Source organism: Vicia villosa, linkage group LG7 (assembly GCF_029867415.1).
Source record: "Vicia villosa cultivar HV-30 ecotype Madison, WI linkage group LG7, Vvil1.0, whole genome shotgun sequence".
NCBI classification, from domain to species: domain Eukaryota; kingdom Viridiplantae; phylum Streptophyta; class Magnoliopsida; order Fabales; family Fabaceae; genus Vicia; species Vicia villosa.
This window is the reverse complement of record NC_081186.1, coordinates 96,498,645-96,510,358: the sequence shown is the minus strand read 5'-3', so window position 1 is coordinate 96,510,358 and position 11,714 is coordinate 96,498,645. Positions and strand designations below refer to the sequence as shown.

General features: G+C 32.1%; 1 protein-coding gene across 2 annotated transcripts; it reads left to right on the top strand.

Moving 5' to 3' along the window:
• The first annotated feature begins 383 nt into the window (after window positions 1-383).
• Window positions 384-7,911, top strand: LOC131616024 (E3 ubiquitin-protein ligase COP1). 2 transcript variants are annotated; one of them, XM_058887241.1, is made up of 13 exons: window positions 384-802; window positions 1,145-1,222; window positions 2,810-2,965; window positions 3,245-3,601; window positions 4,351-4,508; window positions 4,939-5,004; window positions 5,522-5,600; window positions 5,749-5,904; window positions 6,017-6,115; window positions 6,642-6,746; window positions 7,023-7,202; window positions 7,345-7,455; window positions 7,539-7,911. In XM_058887241.1, exons 1-13 carry the CDS (start codon window positions 506-508, stop codon window positions 7,707-7,709), a joined length of 2,013 nt encoding a protein of 670 aa, XP_058743224.1. In that variant the 5' UTR covers window positions 384-505; the 3' UTR covers window positions 7,710-7,911. The 2 variants fall into 2 exon arrangements, with proteins under 2 accessions (XP_058743224.1, XP_058743225.1); XM_058887242.1 differs by having other exon boundaries at window positions 682-802; window positions 1,110-1,222.
• The last annotated feature ends 3,803 nt before the right edge of the window (window positions 7,912-11,714 follow it).

The window sequence follows — 11,714 nt, the reverse complement described above, 5'->3', positions numbered from 1 at the left end:
TCTTATCATCTGTCCTTCTATATTCTTTCTTCTTCTTGTCCATCATGTAAGTCCAATCTAACTCTTTGTCACCAATCTAACTCTTTGTCATGCTTTCTCGTATCTCTTTATTTTTTAATTTTTTTTTACATTTGTTGTAACTTTTTCCCTTAATTATTATTTTTTTAATTCACTTTTATTTTACATTTTTGTTCATAACAGTGTTTAGAGAAATTATTAAATGTTAAATTAAATATAATAATATATAATAATAAATTTGATAGTAATTAGCACTCATAAGAGGCCAGCATGTTGTGATGTGGCTTCTAGCATGAGCTGAATTCTGAAATCCAAGCTATCACGTGTAATTTTCTCCCCCTCACAAACACCACACTAATGGGACCCACCTTCTTCCACCCTAAATCCCCTTTCTTCTCACACATAAGCAAAAACAAAATCAACCCCAAATCACCACCTCCACACGCGTCAAAACCATTTCTCTCGCAACAAAACCACATCCACCACCATGGAAGAACACTCAGTAGGACCTCTAGTCCCTGCAGTAGTGAAACCAGAACCTACTAAAAATCTCTCCACCGACACCACCGCCGCCGGCGACGCTGTTCCCACCATGTCTGAGTTAGATAAGGACTTCCTATGTCCGATTTGCATGCAGATCATCAAAGACGCGTTTCTCACCGCCTGTGGCCATAGCTTCTGCTACATGTGTATTATTACTCATCTCCGGAACAAAAGCGATTGTCCTTGCTGTGGTCATTACCTCACCAACAGTAATTTGTTCCCGAACTTCTTACTTGATAAGGTTTACATCGCAATTCGTCTTCGTTCTCAATTTAGCAATGCATGTTTAATTGCTATAGTTTAATTGATGTTTTGTGTTTCTAATTGTGAAATTTCGGTTATGAAATTGCGTTTGAGATTAGAATTAGATTGAAATTTAAGAAACTTATTGTTTGAGTAATGAATTCGGTTTTAGATCTTTTCCATTTTGCGTTTTGTGAGAGCTATTTACGAATGTAACTGACTTAAGTAGAAAAGTTTTTAGTGTGGAATTTTATAGTATGAATTACTTTTTTTTTTATCTTGAATTGATTTACTTCGAAATGCAGCTCATTGTTAAACGGTTTCTGTACCAAATTTGTAGCTACTAAAAAAGACATCGGATCGTCAAATATCAAAGACTGCTTCTCCCGTGGAGCATTTCCGTCAGGCAGTACAAAAGGTTGGTGATACTCTCGCTACTAGTTTTGGATTGGATTTTGTTGGCGGTGACCTATATCTTTGTTGTTGATTTTGTTTTCACTTAATAGCTCATTGTTGCTTCTAGTTTTTCTTCGGAAAATGAATATTTAGTTTTGAGTTCATTGAGGAATACATGACCTATGAAGCATTGACACTTCATTGCCGTGTTTCTGACATATGTGTGTATCCATACTGACACTACATCTATGCATATGGCTACATTCTATCGCTTCCATTTTTCAAATTATTCGACTATCTACTGTATCTGGTGTCTGTGTTAGTTTTTCATTATACATGACACTTATATGTAGAGTTTTGACAAGGGGAGATTATATGTTAGAGGAAATATAAGTCGATACATTAATTTACATCAGTTCGTCTGTTGAGAAGATTATATAAAATAGTAGGCGTTAGATCAAAGTAGATTGTTAAGAATAATCTTATTTTCAAAACTGTAAGTCACCATTTTCCTCCTCCTGTCTCGCCTTTTCTCTTGCACGAATGGCTTATTTTATTGCTTGCAGCAATAAGCAATGCCAACTTCTTTAGAAGCCTAATGTAAGATGAGAACATGGTCAATCATTCTCTGTTCTAATGGAAAAGTGCATCTCATAAATCTTAAAATTACCAATGCCAGACCCACCATTATGAGTATGTCAACTCTGTGTAGTTTTTTGAACGGAAATCTATCATAACTATTCATTTTGATTCAATGGCTATCACTTATTCTCCTGATCTCTCACAATAACACAATCCTCTCACTTGATGCATCTGTTTATACAATTTGGAACATGAAATAACTTGGCAGAAGATGGAAGCGGAACAAGAGGGCCACCTGTTCTGGTGTTTAACACTTGTAATGTTATATAACTCTTGCAAATTAATTGTGTATATGCAACTAGATCAAGGACCAAAAATACTAGTTAAATCTTGTCAGATTTCACTGTCAATTTTATTTTATGAAAGGATCTTAATTATATGTTAGACCTCTCACTAAGCAAGAAGAGTACTTGTATATGCTTGAGTGAGCACACATGTAGATTTTGTAGTAAGGAAAGTAAATCTAATGAAAGATAGTCTAATCACTAGATGCTGGGAAAAATCTAGAAAAACTATAAGAGATAGAGAACTATCAAGAAAGATATAGAGGTTAATAAGTTGGATATAGATATGTTTTATAATACAACATTATGTAGTCGTTTGATCCTTGTAGCGGACCTCACTTGGTGGGATAAAACTTGGTTGTTGTAGAGACTGCTATAGGTGGAGAGGCAGAGGCCGCTATAGGAATAAGACTTGGCTGTAGCTGACCCTTTCATCAAAGATTATCTATAATAGATAGTGGTTATTCGTCAATATTATGAATTATCAATAGATACCAGTTTCTATCATTATATTGGAGATTTACCTGTTTATTAGCTTATTTGAATTCGTACAACTTTTGTACTGAAGATTACTCTATTTTTACGCTTACATATTTCTGTATCACGTAATCTGTGGATCCTTGTTGATGCTTTTGAAGCTCTGTGATACATATATATTTTTTATTTTTTGAATCTTGAATCAGGGCTGTGAAGTGACAATGAAGGAGCTCGACACCCTTTTGTTACTCCTTACTGAGAAGAAAAGAAAAATGGAACAAGAAGAAGCTGAGAGAAATATGCAAATATTGTTAGATTTCTTGCATTGCTTACGCAAGCAAAAAGTTGATGAGTTGAAGGAGGTGCGCGAGATGCAATCTATCTATTTTATTTTTGACTAAATTATTACTCAGTAACAAAGAGTCTATTTGGTTTTAAAAAAATATGGAAGTGTTTTTGTAATAGTTAATTTAAACTGGATGTAAACATAAAACATTTTCTCAAATCTAATAGATCCTTACTTATATTTCAATTTTTTCTTCCCCCTGTTTACATGTCGTGGTCTTCATTGTACTACTTATACAAGTTTCTTTGTTGAATTTATTGGTACTTATTGCAATCAATTGGTGTTTCATCTGTAGGTGCAAACTGATCTCCAGTTCATAAAGGAGGACATTGGTGCTGTGGAGAAACATAGAATGGACTTGTATCGTGCTCGGGACAGGTACTCTGTGAAACTGCGGATGCTTGATGATTCTGCTGGAAGAAAATCACGGCATTCATCAATGGACTTGAATAGCAGTGGCCTCGCATCTAGTCCTTTAAATCTTCGAGGAGGGTTGTCTTCTGGGAGCCATACTAAGAAAAATGATGGAAAGTCACAAATCAGCTCTCATGGGCATGGAATCCAGAGAAGAGATCCCATCAGTGGATCAGATTCACAGTATATAAATCAATCGGGTCTTGCTCTAGTTAGAAAGAAGAGGGTGCATACACAGGTTATCTTAGTTTAATTTTCCGTGCTTGAATTTTTTATTTTATTTTATGTTTTTCTGAATATTTAATGGGTGTTTAGGAAAGCTTTTTGCCAGGAAACAAATTATATTTTGGATATTTTAAATTTTAAAGGAGAGAGAATGAGATGACAAATTATGAAGATCTAGGAATCACGCCTCGTGATGAATTGTATTCTTATCAGAATGTAGACTGAAACAAGCTATATGCACTACCAAATTTTCATCATCCACTTATCTTTTTTTTTAAAGTCTCATCATCCTAAAGTTAGGCATTACATATACATTGTTAATTTACTGATACGATAAGGCCATAGACTCAAATTCAAAACTCTGCAAACTTATGTTCTACCACAAAAATAATTAAAACCCTAATATCTTAATGAGTTTTTTGAGACTCAAAGTCACAATTGAAGCCCAGTTACAGTCTTGCACTAGTAATAGGAACTGCTAAAATAACCATGAAACAAAAGTGCATTTAAATATAACTTGCGTAGTAAAGTAGCAAACACCATATTGCTTATGAAGAACATAGACTTGTATACATTTCAAAATCGATTCTGTTTTTATGTTTACTTGCTTTCTATGTGTTATTTACTGTCTTTCAACTTGAATTTTGCAGAAGGTTTCGTGTTCTTTATTGTCTTATTGTTTCTATTACTGGATTTACATCTATATACATGGTTTATTTTCTCCCTCTATGAATCCCATCTGATTTCCTTCCCTTGGTCCAGTTCAATGACCTACAAGAATGTTATCTACAAAAACGACGACAAGCAGCAGATAAACCAAATGGCCAACAGGAAAGGGATACAAATTTCATAAGTCGAGAAGGTTATAGTTGTGGTCTTGATGATTTTCAGTCAGTCTTGACAACTTTCACACGCTACAGGTATTACTATCCGTCTTTTTTTTTTGTGTCATTAGAAATATCAATTCATATATTATTGGGATTGAAGGGAAAAGGGTCATTTTCGTGGAAGAATAAAGGGAGCCAAAGTAGTTAATTAGGAATAGTTAGGGTATTTAGCTAGTTAAAGGCAGATCAGTTTGATAAATGTGGGAAATAGGGGTAGAATGGATTAAAAAGATTGTCTTTTTGTGTAAATTGTTCTAATGCTCTACTATAAGAGGGGAAGCTCTTGTTGAAGTAATAGGATTTTAGGTGTAAAGTAAGAAGGGAATCGAATGAACGAAATACTTTGAATTGTTAATTTTGTTAGAATGTTTCACTCTTTACTCTTTAGGTCTACTATCTCATATTTAGCTTGAAATCTTTGGTATAAGATAGTTCTCATTTCGTTGAATTTCAATTGAAACAGTCGATTGAGAGTCATTGCAGAAATAAGACACGGGGATATATTTCATTCGGCCAACATTGTTTCAAGGTGAGTTATTTTATGAAATTGCCCATGGAACTTTGAATAATCATCTGGTATTTGCCTCTATAGTCCTGGCTTTAAAAGAAATAAAGTAATCAACATTTTTATTCCAAGCTATTGTCGGTTACTGCATTATGGTTGGCCTCAAAGTCATCCTATGGGTCAACAGTGCTGTGTTCTTAATTTAGTCTGCAATATGTTATTTATCATAGAATTTTAGGTCTTGATCCTGCTGTTACGTTACATATGGGACACACTCTAAACTCCCTCTTCATGTATGTTTTCATTTCATGCTGGAGATAAATTATATGGAAATAAGAATATTAGGTAACTATGCCAAACAGACAAGTAGGTTTTTATTTGATATACTTTATCTTGCTGTGACTGTAGTCTTTATATGGAGGAGTTAGGTACTGCATTGATGAAATGAATTTTATGGGTACATTCATGTTTCTATCCAAGTACTTAAGTTGTCAATGAATACATTTTCACTGAATGCGCGGATTCACCATGTGTATTGCAGCATAGAGTTTGACCGTGATGATGATTTGTTTGCTACTGCTGGAGTTTCCCGACGTATCAAAGTTTTTGATTTTTCTGCGGTAAGATGGATGTCATTTACTTTTCTAAATTATTTTATCATTTTTTGATTTTCTTTTCTTTTGATAGGTGAGCAACGTTACTGTGACTGCTTATATATGTTGCCAAAGCTAATATAAAACGATCATTCCCTATGTTTTTACTTTTCAGGTAGTGAATGAACCCACAGATGCTCATTGTCCTGTTGTGGAAATGACTACGCGCTCAAAACTTAGTTGCTTGAGTTGGAATAAATATGCCAAGAACCAAATAGCTAGTAGTGATTATGAAGGAATTGTAACTGTTTGGGATGTGACCACTCGAAAGGTAATTGTGACTCAAATGGACAGTTTTTCTTGTATCATCTGTTCGGGTATCTTAGTCTATATACTTGCTGTTTTTCAGTTTTTTTTTTATGACTATTACTTTCCTTTGGCAGAGTTTAATGGAATATGAAGAGCATGAAAAGCGTGCATGGAGTGTTGATTTTTCAAGAACGGATCCCTCTATGCTTGTATCTGGTAGTGATGATTGTAAGGTATTCTTCTATAACATTTATTTAGAAAAATATCACCAATTTCACTGGAAGTGTCCGTACTTTCTGAAAATTTTCCTACGAGTGTATCTAATGTCTTTCTAAATCCTGGTTGGATTAACTTCGTCTTTATTGATTTGTCATTTGAGAGTTTGCAGTTTTTTTTTTTTTTGCGTTTTACTTGCACAAATTTAAATTTATTGGCATGGTATTGCTACCAAATGTACATTCTGAATGGATTTTTCTTCTAGCCTTCTACAATTTAAGCCAAGTCCTTCTTTTTGACCACTTTCACCATGCTTGCTTTGCAACCATTTTCGTGTCGTCTCGTTTCCTCTTCTAGTGTACACCACTATGTTTATTTTTCATACTTGCGTGCCATCATGGTTAATGTTTAATAAAGACAATTTAGCATTCCCTGCAACATGAAATTACACGATGGATAAGTGATCAAATATTAACCTTTTCTAATTTTGTTTTGGTTATTGAAAGTGATAAACTAACTGTAATTTCTGTATACTTTGAGCAGGTCAAAGTTTGGTGCACAAATCAGGAGGCCAGTGTTCTAAATATAGACATGAAAGCAAACATATGCTGCGTGAAGTATAATCCTGGATCTGGGAATTACATCGCAGTATGTTCCCTTTTCATTCAGTTAGTACTTGGTAGAGAATATCTGGATAGTTTGTTTGGATTAACCTTTAGAACATTAGGCTAGTGGCTGCATGTATCAAATCTATCAGAAAATAAATTGCAGGCTAGTGGCTGCATGTATCAAATCTATCAGAAAATAAATTACGATTATACACTCGACCAGTTGACCCTGCTCCTTATCTGAATCAATTATGTGTTTCATTTTCCTTATCCATTTTAATTTCAGCTTGTCTTATACCCTCAAACATTTTTACAGGTTGGGTCAGCAGACCATCACATCCATTATTATGATCTGAGAAATATTAGCCGGCCAGTCCATGTTTTCACTGGGCACAAGAAGGCTGTTTCATACGTGAAATTTTTGTCAAACGACGAACTTGCATCGGCATCAACAGATAGTACACTGCGGTTATGGGATGTGAAGCAAAACGTACCAGTAAGTAATCTAACAAAAATAGTTTATTGCTTTGGTTTGATTATTGTCCAAGTTATCCTTCATTCATTCTACATTTAGTTTGTAGGTGTTTATACTAAATTAGAATGTTGTTTTTCATTTTAATCCAAATGTATGTGTACAGGTTCGTACATTCAGAGGTCATGCAAATGAGAAAAACTTTGTTGGCCTTACAGTAAGCAGTGAATACATTGCATGTGGCAGTGAAACAAACGAAGTATTTGTCTACCACAAGGTTTGCAATCTTTAATTATTCAGACGGTTTCTCTTGCATTATTTGTCTTGTAAATCGCTGAGAGTTGAATTACCCTTTTGCAGGAAATTTCCAAGCCTCTCACATGGCATAGATTTGGTACCCTAGATATGGAAGATGCGGAGGATGAGGCTGGATCGTACTTCATCAGTGCGGTATGCTGGAAGAGTGATCGCCCCACCATACTAACTGCAAATAGTCAAGGCACCATTAAAGTGCTGGTGCTCGCTGCTTAAATACAGAGTATTAGTTATTACTATGCTACAAGTTGTTGTACCTTTAAAATTGTACAGAGTATCTAAGTGTATATGATAGGTTTTAGGGATCTTATTGAGGTATTAGCTGAGGATAATATATGATAAATTAAGTGAGAAACTGAACTTTTGCCAATTAAGGATCTCAAATTTAATAAAATAAATTAGTTTAGGATTAAGCAAAGCCAAATGTAGCAGCATACAAAATGGAATTGGTTTTTTGTACTAATACAGACTCTTGTATAAATCTATAAATAAAGCACATATTCAGGAAACACAACATGTGGTTACATGGAAGCGGTAATAATTTTAAAAAATTAATAAATGAAATGTAATAACAAACATTAATAACAAACATTGCTGTTGGTTTCGAACATGGATACTGGCTGTCTATTGTGCAACTGCACGAACCTCTCATAAAATACATAACCCAAATTTGAATTTGGTTAAAACACTGGGTACCTAAATCTAATTTTTAATTCTAATTCATTGTATATTCTGTAAATTTCGTTCAGTGAAAAACCAAGTAAAAAATTAATAGACAATGCACAATAGGGGCACACAATTCATTTACAAAATCAACAATCTAGTCTAAACAAAATCAGTTCAATAAATTCATGAACTACTATCAACCAAAACAAATTTACACCGTCATAAACGCATATGAAAGCATGCAAACGCTGCGAACCTGCATTACACTAAAATTGTTTGAGATATATTTTATTTTCTGTCTTTTAAAAAAATTGTTTTTAAAGTTGTTTCTATCGGAAAATCAGTTTAAAAATTGGGTTTTTAAAATCTCTTTGCAAATTCAAACACTTTGGACAAATTTCAAACACTTCACAAAATCATAAGCAGGTTTCAGAAATCAGTTTTGTTTGGTTTTAACCAGTCTAGTTTGGTTCATATAAACAGTTTAATACTGAGTTTGAAAATAGTTTTCAGATATGGTTTGGTTAACCAACTCATACACACCCAAACTTGAACGAGTTTTCCTCTAATCAAATTTTTTACTTTGTTGTTTCATATATGTGGTTAAGAACCAATAGACCTCAAAATAATGAGTTGATGAAAATTTTCTTGAGCATTTAGGTTATGTTTTAGTAAGAGATTTAATCATAAGCCAAAATCTACACGGTACTAGTTTTATTAAACGATGTAAAAACTACAAATCTTTTTTTACACATTCAAAATAATACAAATCATAAATCCTTTGTGATCCTAAATTTTGTTTAGTAATTACGATGGATATTTATTTTAATATTCTCAACATATAGACAATGTTTACCTATGGAATACGCTATACATCTACAAGGAGCATCAAACAAATATTTAAACTCACATAAAACACAATATTAAAAAGATTTCTAAATTACTAGAAAAACTGAAGGATGTGTAAGAAAATAAGGGGATATAGGTCAAAGTTTTTCTTTTATTTTGACATACTCTTATACTATAAAGTATTACAAATTATAAAATTTAACTAAACTAAGAAATTACATAAATTGTTCAAAGAAATCAAAAGATATGAGATGAATTATCATCTACTATCCTAAACTTATTATGAATAAATAATCTTGACCTAGATTATTAAAGATCTTGGACTTGCAAGGTCAAGAAAACTTATAAACTATATAAAAAATAAAAAATAACAAAACAAAAACATAAGAAGAATAAGCTCAGGAGAGATATCGCCATAACATTCACTGCAAGTTCCTTTGTTCTTCATCACCATGAAGATCCATGAAAAAGAATAACATTGTGACCATTTCTGGTATGAAACGGTACATGTTTTGAACCCTAGAGAAACTCAACTTGAATATAGCTGCATTGCATGTATATATGAGAAGTGTGAAATGTGTGAGAGAGAATGAAATGATGGAGCTATATATATAATGAAACCTAGAGGTTGAGGAGGGAGTGTTGTGAGGGTTATGAGAGATGAAAAAAATAGAGAAAAAAAGGAAATAAAAATGACATGGAAGACAGAGGCAGTGAATATAGGTGATGATTACCTGCACATAAAATTAGGGTTGATGTGTCCCTTTCTAGCTAGGGTAAGACAGAAAGGATAATGAGAGTTTGTTTTTCTTGGGATATGTACCCCTTTATTCCTTGCTTGGACCCTCCCCCTCTTCAAATTTTTTGGTCATTAATTTTTATGTCAGCCTCTTGGCCTACTCATGCTGACATTCTTGCTACCATTATGCAAGAAAATAAAACCATCCTTTTCTTGTATCAAAATGTACTTGATCACATTTATATGCAACAAGTTGTCTAAGAAAATATTATTTGAAATTTAACATAGTTCTAGTTAATATTTTTTGATTAATTAAGTTTTTAATTTATTGTCTAATAACCTAATGACTAGACATTTGTTTTTTTAAAGATGAAAGGTGATTTAGATGTTGACACACATCTATCAACTCATTGATTTAACATTATAGTTAAAATTTTAGTTCTTCTTTAGTTCTACTTTAAAATTTTTGGCTAAATTACAGTTTTGGTCCCTCTGTTTTGGGTTTTTCACGATTTTGGTCCCCCTATTTTCTTTTTAAACAGTTTTGGTCCCCCATCCCAATTTTGATGCAACTGTTCATGTACGGACATATACTGTTCATGTACGGACATGTACTATTCATCTACGGACATGTACTGTTCAAGCGCTGTTCATGGACAAAATTGGGATGGGGGACCAAAACTGTTTAAAAATAAAATAGGGGGACCAAAATCGTGAAAAACCTAAAACAGGGGGACTAAAATTGTAATTTAGCCAAAATTTTTTATAATTAATTTTAAAAGTGTAAAATTAATTATTGATGATTTTAAGGTGTTTGGTTTTTTAAAAATAAGTTTGATGTTAGAATTTGAAGCTTTTGCCTCCAGAAATAATTTTGGATGATTTTTACACTAAAATTTATTATTTAACTTGTTTTTATATAAATGTATCCAAACATAAATTAATTTTTCTAAACTCAATTCTATTAAAATCAATGCTGTTAAATTCAATTCTTTTAGAATCAATTTTTTTCACAGTTAATCCAAACATACTCTTAATTTTTTCAAATAATGGTTTAGGAATATTGTTTGAGTAAATTTGAAAAATTCAAAAACTTATATTGGAATGTAACTCAATTTTTTCAAATAATGGTTTAGGATTATTGTTTGAGTAAATTTGAAAAATTCAAAAACTTATATTGGAATGTAACTCAATTTTTTTTACAAGCAACTCTTAAATAGATAGGAGCACTAGGGTACTCCAACCCAAATTACAAGAAGATCAAAACCAAACCAGCAACCCAAGTAAGTAAATTTGACATAGACATTGAATTGAGTTTTTAAAATATTCATAAAAATTTCAATTAATTCTAACTTTTGCGCCTATTGCTAACCAAATAGTGTAAGAAATTAGTTTAGAGTTTAATTTTTGTCAACAATATTTTTTTTTGTATTTTTTATAACATCATATTATAAATAAGTCGTTGGTATTTTTTTTTTTAAAAATCTTATAAATATATTATATTTTATTTTTAATCTCTTTATACAATAAATGTGAATTCTTTAACAATCATGATCAATTGTATTAAGAAAATCATTTGATGGCCGGCTATTTAAAAAAAAAATAGAAAGACTTAAAATAAATAATGATATGTAGAAATCAATTTTTTTTTAATCTTTTATTTATTTTTAACATATATATAGTAATTTATACTCTACGTACCACCATTATATATACTTAATAATACAAACATACAGATGATAAAGACTTGGAAGTTACTATATTATTATTTTATTTGTATTTATAATAATAAAAACATATAGTTAACTAATTAAAATAATTTAATAAAACCATCATTATATACAACCCTTATTCTGGAATGAAATAAGTAAAAAAAAAAAGTTTACTTTCAATTTCAAGGGTGAATTGTATGGGTTTGGTTCATTAATTATGTACTATGAGGTTCACTGCATTGTACTACCATATTC

Coding starts and splice junctions, on each gene's coding strand:
- LOC131616024 (XM_058887241.1), top strand. CDS start 506: ATGGAAGAACACTCAGTAGGACCTCTAGTCCCTGCAGTAGTGAAACCA. Junction 803..1,144: donor CGAACTTCTTACTTGATAAG/GTTTACATCGCA, acceptor CCAAATTTGTAG/CTACTAAAAAAGACATCGGA. Junction 4,509..4,938: donor ACAACTTTCACACGCTACAG/GTATTACTATCC, acceptor CAATTGAAACAG/TCGATTGAGAGTCATTGCAG.